The 12,337-nt window shown below is 39.0% G+C and overlaps 1 protein-coding gene across 1 annotated transcript in view; it reads right to left on the bottom strand.

The window, feature by feature from the left end:
• Positions 1-6,250: 6,250 nt before the first annotated feature.
• LOC104411172 (ubiquitin carboxyl-terminal hydrolase 13-like) overlaps positions 6,251-12,337 on the bottom strand; it is a gene marked incomplete at its 5' end in the record, with an annotated part of 9,586 nt that continues 3,499 nt past the window's right edge. The window contains 6 exons of the mRNA XM_010021534.1: positions 6,251-6,400; positions 7,053-7,137; positions 8,786-8,945; positions 9,458-9,624; positions 10,579-10,722; positions 11,493-11,519. Of these exons, the coding sequence (XP_010019836.1) occupies positions 6,307-6,400; positions 7,053-7,137; positions 8,786-8,945; positions 9,458-9,624; positions 10,579-10,722; positions 11,493-11,519 (677 nt within the window). The remainder of the gene's footprint in view (positions 6,401-7,052; positions 7,138-8,785; positions 8,946-9,457; positions 9,625-10,578; positions 10,723-11,492; positions 11,520-12,337) is intronic.

Here is a 12,337-nt window from a genome sequence, read left to right as displayed (position 1 = left end):
CATGGGAAAGAGACCGAAGGAATCTAATTTTCCCAAAATGAGCTGTAACTTTATGAATGCTTGCACAAGTGACAGCCCATTGAGCAAGCTTGCATGGTCAAGACCTAATGTGCTTTGATCTTTATTCCCCTTCCACATTTACAGAATGCCATTGACATTGGTAAAACTTTAATTTAAATTGCCTTTTTAACATCAGTAATCTACTGTAAATTCAGAAAAATCAAAAGCATTTATAAGTATATTTTATATATCTGAGTATAACGTATCTAGAGCAGAAGAAAACTATAGTTTTGAGAGGCATTCTGTGCAGCTTCTTCTATATGCTGTAAACTGAAAATCTTTGCGATCTTGCATCAGTTTTTTTGGCTTTATTTTTAAGCCAACATACAGGAAAGAAGAGATTATAGGGTTGGCAGATACTTTCACCTGGGCCATCTGAAGAGCCCTGCTGCTGCAAAGACTTATATTGCTCACTTAACTTTTTGTGTGGATAGTTAAGTGTAGGTGCAAGGCTTAGCAGTGAGGTGGGCAGTGGATGCGGAGGTGGGAGTTCAGCCCTACACCTGAATGTTTACATTCCGTTACCAAGATTCATATTGACCCAGATTGAGAATCTGAGTGTAAGCACATACAGAGTAAAAGATTAGTTTCTTACTACAGGTAACTTTGCCTCCATATACTTAGTGCATTATCAGCTGTGTATAATATTAAACACAGACTTGTAGTTTACTGATGCTTTAATTTGATGTTTTCTTGCACTGCTGTTTAAACTAATCTATTTCCTCAAAAAGGAATGATGTGCATACTGGATGTGTTAAATTTATTAAGGTCATTGATGACTATTTGCAGAGCGCCACATTTAATGTAGTATTTTTGTACTATAATGGAGGCATGCCTTCCTTGGGTTCTTTTCCACATATTAAATTGTATTTATTTACCTGTATTTATAACTGTGCGATTTTTAAATATGTTTTAAAAATAAACTTTGACTGTGCTTCAAATATTTCAAAATCTCTTTTCAATTTGAAAACAGTCTTGACTATAAATACTTGAACTGAAAGGAGGGATCTACCTCTCCAGTTGAAATAAAGAATTATTTTTGATGAGGTCTTCTATCCCATTGTTTATGATGTGAGCATGTTTCTCTGCTTAAAAATTAAGAGCCCAGAGGATGTTGTTTTAATTACCATTTTTCAAAAATTCATCATTGCTCTGAGCTGCCCCAAACCAGCTGTCAGTCATGCACTGTCTTCAAGACTTTCATGGCATTCATCTTACACGACAGCTTTCAATGCCTTCCTTATTCATGTTATGCTTGTAGCACACCTGCGGGACAGAGAGGCGTTACTTCCCACTTTAGCAAGGGGGAGCAGAAACCAGAGGTGGTGTTAAACTTGTCAGTTATGTAATACTGCCTTCCATAAGCAGTCTGCAAAAGTTAACAGGTAATCCTGTGCAGGAAATTCTTGCATGGAGTCTGAACAGAGCCCATTAACTTGCACAAGGAGCCACATTTTCCCACCTCTTCCAGTTGCTACAAGTGGTGTGAACACAGCACAGCATGACTTACATGGTCTGTGATAGAAAAGAAACCAAAACAGATCATTAAATTTGGACTTCAGAAGCTGAACCACCTTTCACCTTTCTTATCATTCAACATTTTCACATGTCCTCTATGTCACCTGTATTCCAGTAGGGCTACCTCTCACCGCTCCTCCAGATCCTGGTCCCATGGTCCTATAAAAAGATGAAAGGGCTGCCATCTCACAGTCTTCTTTCTTGGCCAATTCTTCCATCTACCAAAGAATCCCAATGGTCACACTGCTATGTAAAGCCCTTAGACATGAGGAAAAAAGGCTTCTTTACTGAACAGCAGGTGAAATTTCTAAATGAGGATCAAGAACCACAGACCAAGATAAAACAGGACTTCAGGACTGAAATGACAACACTCTTCTACATGAACATTGCCAACTCTTGTGTTCAAAGAATATCAGCCGGCTTAAGTTAAAACCAAAAAACCACAAATCTTACTTTAAATCCTATTTTCTCGTTTTGCCATGTTTTATATCCACTCAGAGCTTAGGGGTTTTTTGTGGGATTTCCCTCTCTCCCCCAATCCACAGAAGTGCTACGAGTCACAAGAAATCAAGACTGTTAAAAACCTCTTTGTTCCCTATTCATTTTTTTTAAGTAAAACACCAAACATGACCATGAAGAGTAAAAAAAGTGGCAACATTAAAACATATTCAATCTATTCCTCTTCAGACAGGAAAGACAGAAGCAAGAATCCACAAAGTCACAAGATGTGAGAATATTTCTTTTTAATTTAAAACAGTAGCAACAATGTCATTCACAACCTTTCTCATCACAGACAAATATTCTCCAAAATGGAGAGTTAATATTCTCCAAAATTTTGTTAACAGTGCTTCAAGCAAACAACTCTGAATGGTGCAAGGTAAACCAGTACAGACACTTCCAGGATACAACAGAAAACCACCAAAAATGAACAGAAATCAGCAACTGATCTCAGTCATTAAGGTAGAAAGGGTGATGGGAAGAATAAAAAGTTATGTCCAGTTACATATTTTGCATAGTCTTTCAATGCATGAAAACAAAGAAGATAAAAATGGCTGCTGCCAGGATGGAGAACAAAAGGAATGAATTGGAGATGCTTCTAAAACAATCTAACAAGCTCTGGTTGCATCTGCATTCAGAATGTGTGCTACGACCCAGTGGAGGCTGCCCAAATGAAAGAAAAAAAAATGGACTGTTGCTGGTTTCTGTTAAACCAGAGTCAGAAGTAATGCCACTGAACCCACTAGAATTACAAGTGATAGCAGTGCAGAAACATCCAGACTTGGTTTTTAGCTACAGGTTTGAATAAATTGCTTTTTTATCTTAATTACATTTTAGCTAGGAAGATTAAATAGGAGTTAGAGTCTACACGTGTTCTGGAGACTGAAGATTAAGACTCAGAATGAGAGGTCTACTGCATCCAGCACACTGCTAGGAGTAAGAGGAGAAAAAGAAAACAAGGAAAAGCTCTTGAATTCTTCCTTCTTCCACTCTCCTAACCTAAAAGTATCATACAAAAAAGTAAAAATCATTCTGAGAAAGAAAAACATTATTATTTGCTGCCAAGTCCTGGCTTGGCATAATTCTCAAGTTAGATAGTCTCAAACAGCTCACAGTGATTTTTCTTCCTCCATCCTTTTTGTCAAGGAGCTCTCAGCACACCTGACCCCTATTTTAGCACCTAGAGACACAGAGTTTCCCCACCAGCCACTTCCCAGGTTGTGCACCAAGGCCTGGCCCAAATGAGCAAATGCATACAAATTTTAACAGGCAAAGCCTGGTAAATTAGTTATCAATTCAGTACAGTCTGTTTGAGTGTGGCTTCTGCATGAAGTTTAAAATGAACAAACAAAACAAAACTCTCCCCGGATTAGGCTAAAGAGTCAGGAGTTCACATCCTGCTCCTCCAGATTCCTGATGTTCATACATAACCTATCACAAAAATGACATGTTCTTAACTGGTCATTTGAAAAAGGAGGGAAGCCACCTTGGGAGATAATAATTCCTCAAACAGCTGAAGAACTTTTAACATATTTTCAAGTGCTATATTTTATAAAATCTGTAAAAGCCTTTCCTCTAAGCTGCTCCCTGCATTTCTGACCCACTGGTAGGCAGGCAGTATGCAAGAGTGATGAACTGAAAGGAATTTCAGAAGCTGAGCTGCTACAGTTCACCTATCACAGACAGCGAATGGCTCTCCGCTTTCATTTGCCGTTTCCAGTTTCTCACATGCCAGCTTTCTAAGTGTGCCTCCCATTAACCAGTTGCACAGCCACCCCAGTTTTAGGATGTACCAGACAAACGGTTTGCAAGCGTCCAAGCTCCATCCTTAATCCTACAAGACCAGCCATGTTTCCAATTTAGTAATAAACACGGGAACTACTCTGTTGGCCTTCATTTACCCAATGCTTCTAACAAAAAAGGCAGTGGCCACCAGATCTTGTTAGTTTATAAACAGTCCTTTAAGTTCATGAGGCAAGAGGGAAGCTGTTGTGTTGAGCTTCCTCAGAATGCAAGTGGGCATTGAAAAAAAAAAATTAAAAAATAGAAGCAAAGGGGGAGAAGCCTTTTGTCCTTTTCCTACTGCCAAAACGGAAGAGCACAAACAGATATATGGAAGGTTTATTCTTTCACTTTAAATAGATGATGCATCACTGCATAAATTGTGATCTCGTTTTCAAATCTGTCACTTTCTGGTGAAATACACAAATATTTAAAACCTGGAAGAAGCAAAAAAATTACTGGCAGCTTTTTTTTTTGTCCAGAACTGGTGGCTCAGTAACGACAAGGCAGCTGAATCTGAGAAGCCACTTATTAAAGTGCTAGGATGCCACTCTTCTGTGTCAATAAGAGCACTAAGTGCAGGAAGCTTTCCCAGCAATTAGGCACCATATAGACTCTACAGAATTATTGCACTAGAATTTCTCTCAATCTTTTAAGATCATAACTGATTTAAAAAAAAACCAACCCAGCAGTGGGGTTTGTCTCTGCATGAGGCTGTATGACTAGAGGAAAAACTATTTTTCCCCAAACACTGGAAAAAACAAAATGCCCTACTCATAACATGATTTTTTATTCAGATTCTCTTTTGTAGTGTGTAGCTGCCTCAATTTTGCCATTAACCTTGCAGGCACTGACTGCAGAGAAAATATAATTACACCTCCCTGCCTCTCTTGCACTCTGTAAGGAGAATTTTATGTCTTTATTTTATTTTTTACTGTTCCAATTTATTTTCAGGGCTCAGTAAGATTATATGAGGCAACTCCAGCAACAGTCTCTAAGCAGTGGCCAACACAGTGAACCCTTGAGTGTTTTTTGGAATCGTGAAAGGTTTGACACTCACCATCTACTTTTTCTAGAACTAGTGTTCTCAAACAGTTTAAAACCCCACATTCTTGCCTGTGCCTGTGACACAAACTGAAATAACACCACTACTCCCCTCCTCAAAAAAAAAAGGCAGGAAAGGCCAGCCCCTACCTTTATACATTCCAGAAATATAAAAACCCCTTCAGAACTTGTCTGTTGAAGAGATCAGATTATTGGTGTGTTTGCTAGTTTTAAGGAAGCTGAAACATTTCAAAAAGTGGGGCTTTTTTGTTGTTTGGTTTTGATGTTTGGGGATTTTTTTAAGGGAGGAAGGAGAGAGGGACAAATAAATAAATCAGCAATCTTACTAAGCCATTTCTCCCACTCATGGATGGAACTAAGTATTTAAGCAATCTTTGGCAGAAAGTAGAATTGCACTGTGAGTGCTTTGTCAAGCTGATTTCAGATGGAATGTGAGTGGTCAAGATGAAAATTTCCCTGAAATAAATACAATGGGACATTAACACCTCCTTTACCTCCTTCATAAGAAAATAAAATTTAAATAATACCCTTGGCTTTCCTAAGGGTATGCATTTAATTTTATAGTCAGAAAGTCTGCTTCCTTTAGCCATCTGTAATCCTGAATCTATTGGAAGAATTTGCAAAAGAAACATTCAAGAGAAGATGAAGAAACCCGTGTCCGCAAAACCAAAATCTACTATTTCTCTTTCTAAGAAAATGTTCAGGGCACTGGCAGGAGATTGCTTCCATCTCTGTTTGTTTCTAAAGTTTATGCATCAAAAAGGCAAACCAAAATACTGTAAAACTGAATTCCAACAGATATAACTCTAGTTACATCTGTTGGAATTTTCTCACTACACCAAAAATAATCTCTCAAATAAGACATTCTGCTCTGAAGTGCACTCACATACCCCCTCCAACTCTATACATGACATGGTTTCTCTAAGTGGTCTGGACTCTGGTTGAAAACACTGGTTCCCAGTTACCAAAGGTGCAAATATTTCTTTGTGGTCTTCAACAGATGCATGGACAGAACAGGCAGGAGCTGGGCTAAACCCCAGTTGATGGGCTATTTTTGTTCAACCCTGAAACTTCTGTTTTCTCCATATACTAGCTGCAAACTCCACCAGTAATCTGCATGGTCTTAAGGTGTCCTTTAACATGTACAAATTTAAAACAACGTACTATACATCACCTAATAGAAATTTGCCCTCTAACATTTAAGGCAGCATCAAATGACTTTTTAAATAAACTATAAATATCCCATGATGTTCTTTGCTTTTTGGCAGTTCAAGGGTTAAGGGTCTTCTGTGGATTTTAGATTTTCTTTTTTATTGTACGGGGTTTTTTTGGGCAGGTTAAAAAGGCTTATGGCTTTTTAAGGCCAAGTAAGAGATTTCAGGCCTAAATTGGTATCCTGTGGTAAAAATAAATGTATCCCAGGTCTTTGGGAGGTCGTTCTGAGGCACAGACTCTAAGGTCATTGTAGATCACCCATCTGAAAGGAAAACAAGATTGATTACATTATATGTGTATAAAAATCATCACAAATTTATCAGGGACTTCTCAGACCCAAACTTCTAAGAGCTTAAAATCTGAAATAAGGTACTGCCATAAGAACAAAAAATCAGAGAAACAGCCAAAGCTGGATTACTGGCACAGTCAGGAAGTGGGAAGGATGAGGGACATACAGAGGAATGTGTACTTGCAGTTCAAGTGCAGGAAAATCAGGGATTCCCGCTGCCAAATAATAGGAGCATATAAAAATCACAGCCAAGATCAGTATTGCAGCACTAGCAATACTAATATCAGCTCATAGTTCAATGGGTTTCTATTGATGAGGAATGAAAGGAAGCTGGGGGAAGCTCAGATAAATGAAGCCAGATACAGAACTGATGTCCCAAAATGAACAGATTTGGAACAGGAAGTACAGGAGAGCTGATGTTACATTTCAGCACAGACCTCGGCAGTATCAGAACTGACTTATCACATCTACAGTCTGTAACAATCTCCATTTCTTTGGTGGGAAATGTATACCTGGTAACAACATTCATGTTTGCCTGCCATGAATACACACCCTGCTCTGTACAGATGTACACTTCAAAGAAAACATTTGTTCATCCTTTTGTGTCTCTCCCAGTTCCACTCACCTTCCTTCTTTTTTGAGATGACAAACATAGTGGCCACTCATTGTGGATGTTCCCATGTGGCTGATGAACCCAAACAGCTCGTATTCTGTTTAAGAAATACAAATGGGACCATAAAACTTTTATTACTAAAATTACAATACGACTTGAGGGGCAGCTTTCTTTCTGACACTGGAGAAACAGCTAAGCACTCCTAACTCAGACTCTGCAACCCCAAACACAGTTTCTGTTAAGACTGCAGCATATTCTCGCTTTAACCAGCAGCCAGATTAACTGTCAAAAATCAAAACAATCCTAATAAACCCCACATAGATCTGTGCATATACAGCAGAGCTGTGATCACAGCCCCTACTAGGAAAGAAAACAGCAGATTCATTCACAGTTCAGAGAGAGCACCACAGAAAGTGCTAGGTATGGAGTTCACTCTGCACACAAATTAGCTATGTCTGTAAGCGTGATCACAGATCCCCTATAAATCAAACAAAAAACAGAAGTTTATATTTCAGCAGCCCATAAAAGAAAGGACAGGAAAGAAACCTCTTCCTTTTATGTTAAGAAAAATTTTGTGCTTAATGTCTCTGGAGAGCACAACATTGGTTCTTTCTCCCCACCCATTCATGCCATTCACCCAAATTACCACCAAAAGTAAAAGGGTACCTTCTTTCAGGATATTGCATAAGGACAAGGGTCTGGATTTTGGTGGAGAGGGCTTTCTGGAGCCATTTTACAGTATCATGTTGGTTATCACGATTTCAGGCACTCAGTAAATGGTCTCAGTCTATAAAGGCTAAGTACCACAAAACATTATTATTCCACATCTTTTTCTTTTCTTTTTTTTTAACCTAATGATAATCAATGTTTCCAATGTCTCCAAGAGACTTAAGATTGGTCTTTATAATGTTAAAAACAAAGAAATGAATGTTTTTGTATAACAACAGCAACCACAGAAATAAAAATCAAATTGGCTGTTAGTTTGGTTTTTTTTTCCTGTAAGACCATTGCAGTTAAGGTCAGAGGTACACGTTTAGAATATACTACAGTTGCTTGAACTGGTCACTCAAGACACTTCAAAAATCATCATGTGATATACTTATTTTAGAACCATCACTGAACTTTGGTAATCTAATGCTTTTACACTTTACCTACTTTACAACTTTGCCATACATTAACCCCATCTTGTGGTTCATTTAGTAGTAGTACAACTGAGGATCTCAAAGGAAAACAAAAACAATACAAAAAGGAAAATAGCTAAGCAGTACATGCAGGATACTAACTATACCTGCTGTATTCAGATTAAGGAACTTGGTTGAAAGGATTATCAAATCTCCCATCAGACCACAAGAGGACAGAAACTCAGGTGGTCTGTAACAGCAACATTATCTTTAGGATGCTCAGCCTCTGAGAATTTGAAGAGTCTAGTTTGTCTTATTATCCTATAGCAACAAAACAAAAAATAAAGCTAGGCCAACAGAGACTTATATGATGTGGCAACAAGAAACTTCTACTCAGGTTATTCAGTGAAGCCAGGGGAAGAGTTTTCTAAGCAAACACAGCCCACAGAATCTAGCAGCCCCACAGAGTTGGACTCAGCCCTAGAAGCAAGATTGAAGTAAATTGTCTGGATCACATCCAAAAAACCCCACAATGACTACTTTCAAAACAGAAAGGAGCTCTATGAATGGTGTAGGTTTGACATGACAAAATGATACCCGGTTCTACATTGAAGGAGAACTTACTTCCAGACCCATCTTTGATCCTGGGTCCCTCTGACCCCGTCTCTGCAATATTGGCATTAGCATTGTTGTCCATATCCATCATGTCCAAAGCAGGCTCACTTTCTTCCTCGTGTTCAGGGTGGCTGAAGATCCATTCCAGTCCACGCTCCAAATTATTGTTCTGTGAATCAAACAAGCAAAAGAACAGCATTTAATAAATTCTCTAGCATCATGCTACTGCTTATTGTTCTTTGAACAGAGTAAGATTCATGTTCAACAGCATTTACAACTTGTAAGATACACACTCTACCTTCACGAAAGCACTATACAACAGGCACTCTGCAGAGCTTGCTAGATCGAAAACAAATTCTCCCACAATTAATCCCCATGACCCCCAGGTTCTGATCTTGAAGATGCACAGTCTTTAGGCATCCAGGTTGTTTCTCAGAAGATGGTAAAAGCAGCTGAGTCTGTCTTGTTTTCCTCCACACTTTAACATTCACGTGAAACACAAACCACCTTCCCCACTCTAACCCAGTCAAGTCAGGCATCCCATGCTTTGGCAGCATAGTTCTACATGCATCATCCACAAACTGGATTTTTATACACATTTCAAAGGCATCTGAGCATGCACATGTACAAAGTACTTAACATGAAATGAAACCCAAACTACCAATAACTCATGGAACTCACTGTTGCCTTCAGTGCTTGGATTGCTAGATTCCTTTGGAAGCCCATTGAAATTATAATTGCAATCATCTCTTCAGGAGGTTGGTTATCTAGCCCAACAGCCCCAAATGCAGCTGCTCCATTGGAAGCTACTTCTCCATATGCAGGTATGACCAATGGCTCAGCAAAGTCTGGAACAAACAGACATTCATCAGTTTGTTCTTTTGCCCCACTGAACTGGAAAAATCAACAAACAACAAATAGGACCTCAAAAGCATTCCTGGACCAGTTGGGATTCAGGTGCCTGGAAAGCCTTAAAAACAACAAAATGAACATGCACAGCACAAAATATCTAGGCGGACAAACTCATACCGAGCAGTATGGAACAACTTGGCACATCACAGAAGTGAAACAGCTACAGGAAAGTAGCAAAGATAAGTACGGAAGCAATGATGGCACCAAAGTCAACACCCAGCTGATATACATATAGCTGTAAAATGAATTGATTCCATAGCTGAACTACATCAGTTAAGCCCAAGTGAAACTCATTCCCCATTTACATAGCAGCACAAAAACCCACGGCAAAGTGTGAACTCAACCAAATCTGGAGTTTCCTGGCAAGGAAGTGCTCAGATATACTCAGTGTTGAATCATGAGTCCAGACTTTGCATAGATGAAACACAGGAAGTGGAAAACATCTAGCAGCCCTGTCCATCACCAGACAGCCCAAGTTCTAAGTACATCATGAATGCTCTAACCTGAGCTAGAGGAGGCTGATATGGAAGAAAAGCATCTGGACCACAGGATTCTTTGTACTTACACTTAATCACAAGTCAACTTTCCCCTTAGCAGCATGGACCTAAGCAAAGTGCAGAAAGCAGAGAGCTGGCCCACATGATCAGTGAGGACAGGAGAGTACTTCTGGTGTAGCTTAGGTTTGTTGTCTTCTTCTAAGCAGAGGATGGGATGCCACACTATGGACAAGATCTGCATATCCCAGCTTAGGAAAATCCACTCACACCTCCAGGTTTCCTGGGGTGGGGAAGGTGGCCGTTTGTTTCTGTGTCACACATTATAACATTTCTACTGACTGACAAAATATACAATCAAGAGTTGAGTTTAACTTATACCTTTCAATCACTAACCTGATTCCTCCATGTGTGCAATGATCCAGTTGAAAGCAACTTCAGCACCCAGGTTGCCTGTATAGTACACAGCTTTCCGACATGCTTCCAAAGGAAAACCCATCTCTGCCAGTTGCATAACTGAACACTCGTCAATATCTAGAGCTAAAAGAAAGAACTTTCTAAAATATAAAAGTCTAATTTTATCCACTGTATAGTATTTCTTATCATTATTCATGGTGCCACATACTACAACACATATTGTTTGGATTTGTTTTAGTACTATAGTAAGCCCACACCTACTAGAAAACAGCCTTGTACAAAGCATTTGTTATGGACATTTGTTATAGTATTTATCACAGACTTACTGGTAATCTTTTGTCACCATAATATACATAAGATCCTTAAACATTTATGAATTCCTACAGGACTTTATTTACTAAAAGCACTCACCACTGGATTTCAAGGGGTGAAGAAATTAGGTGCTGTGCTTAGCTAAAGATGGCAGCCAAAAGCAATCACCTTTCTTAAAGGCAGGATCTTGCAGGTCAGAGAAACAACAGCTGCTGAATCTAGCAGTCTCCAGTTGTACTTCATCTCTGAATGACAGGGCTTGACAGCTTCAGCTGAGATCAGAGTCCAGAGGGAGCCAGGATTAGGCAGCTGTGACCCTGAGAACTGCAAGATCCCTCTGATGAGCAGCAGATAGAGGAGCAGCTCATATTCTGGCTATGCTGATGTTACTACAGACTCTTAAAGAATCCTGCACACATGGAAGTAAACACTGAACATGTGCAAAAATCAGCTGTTATTTAGAAGCATGCAGGGCAATACTTCCCACATCTCTATGCAGATAGAGAAGCCATTAGCGGAGCAAAAGCATGAACATTTTTTAAGCAGCTGAAGTACCAGTCTCAGAAAAATGAGATACGTACACTCCATGACATTGTTCATCATCCGACCTGAAAATTAACAAAGAAGAAACAAACAAACAAACAAAAAGAAAAAAAAAAACAATCAGGAAAAAAATTTAAGATGAAAGCAAAATAGATTCATACGGGAAAAACAAATCCACATTTGACCTCACACAGGCAAGGCATGTTCATCCCACATCCCTGAGTTTTTTGCCATGAGTTAAACCAGGGATGTTTCTGCCAAGTAATTTCCCTAACTAACCTCAGAGCAAAGTGTCACTGGTACTATAAACCAGTAGGAAATACAGCTCATGGCTTATCTAAACCAATTTTAAGCAAGGATCTGTTTTGTTAAAAATTAGGTACCATCACCCATGCATTTACGCTAAATCTAGGTTAGTCCACTGAGCAAGAGGATAAAAAAGAGTAAGCCTTTGTAAGGATCCTACAGATAAGGGACAAAATTAAAAACTCAAGAGAACTCAATTTTTCCATAGCCTTTGCTCTGATGCACAATTTCAGGTACTAACTTCCTTTCACATACAAATAGCTTGATGTATGTATGTACCACCACTAGTATAAATATCCAAGCAAAAGGGGCAATCATATCATGGGAATAGTTGCATTACTGGTTTCCTATTAAATACCAAAGCACCCAAACTTAAGACATCTGGAGGAAATTGCAGCAACCTGGGTCTAAGGTCACACTATAAAACCAAGATTTTACTTGCTATAAACCATTTAATCCTCCAGAGAAACCCAGGGAATGAGGAAGGGGGATATTCTAATATTCTTGTTTCTGAACTTTAGCATAATAGAAACAGTATTTACAAAAAAAAGCAGCATAGCATGTTAATTACACTCTT

The sequence above is a fragment of the Nestor notabilis genome, unplaced genomic scaffold, assembly GCF_000696875.1.
Source record: "Nestor notabilis isolate BGI_N333 unplaced genomic scaffold, ASM69687v1 scaffold23579, whole genome shotgun sequence".
Lineage (NCBI taxonomy): Eukaryota > Metazoa > Chordata > Aves > Psittaciformes > Psittacidae > Nestor > Nestor notabilis.
The sequence above is the reverse complement of the archived record's forward strand: the minus strand, read 5'-3'. Positions and strand labels throughout refer to the sequence as shown.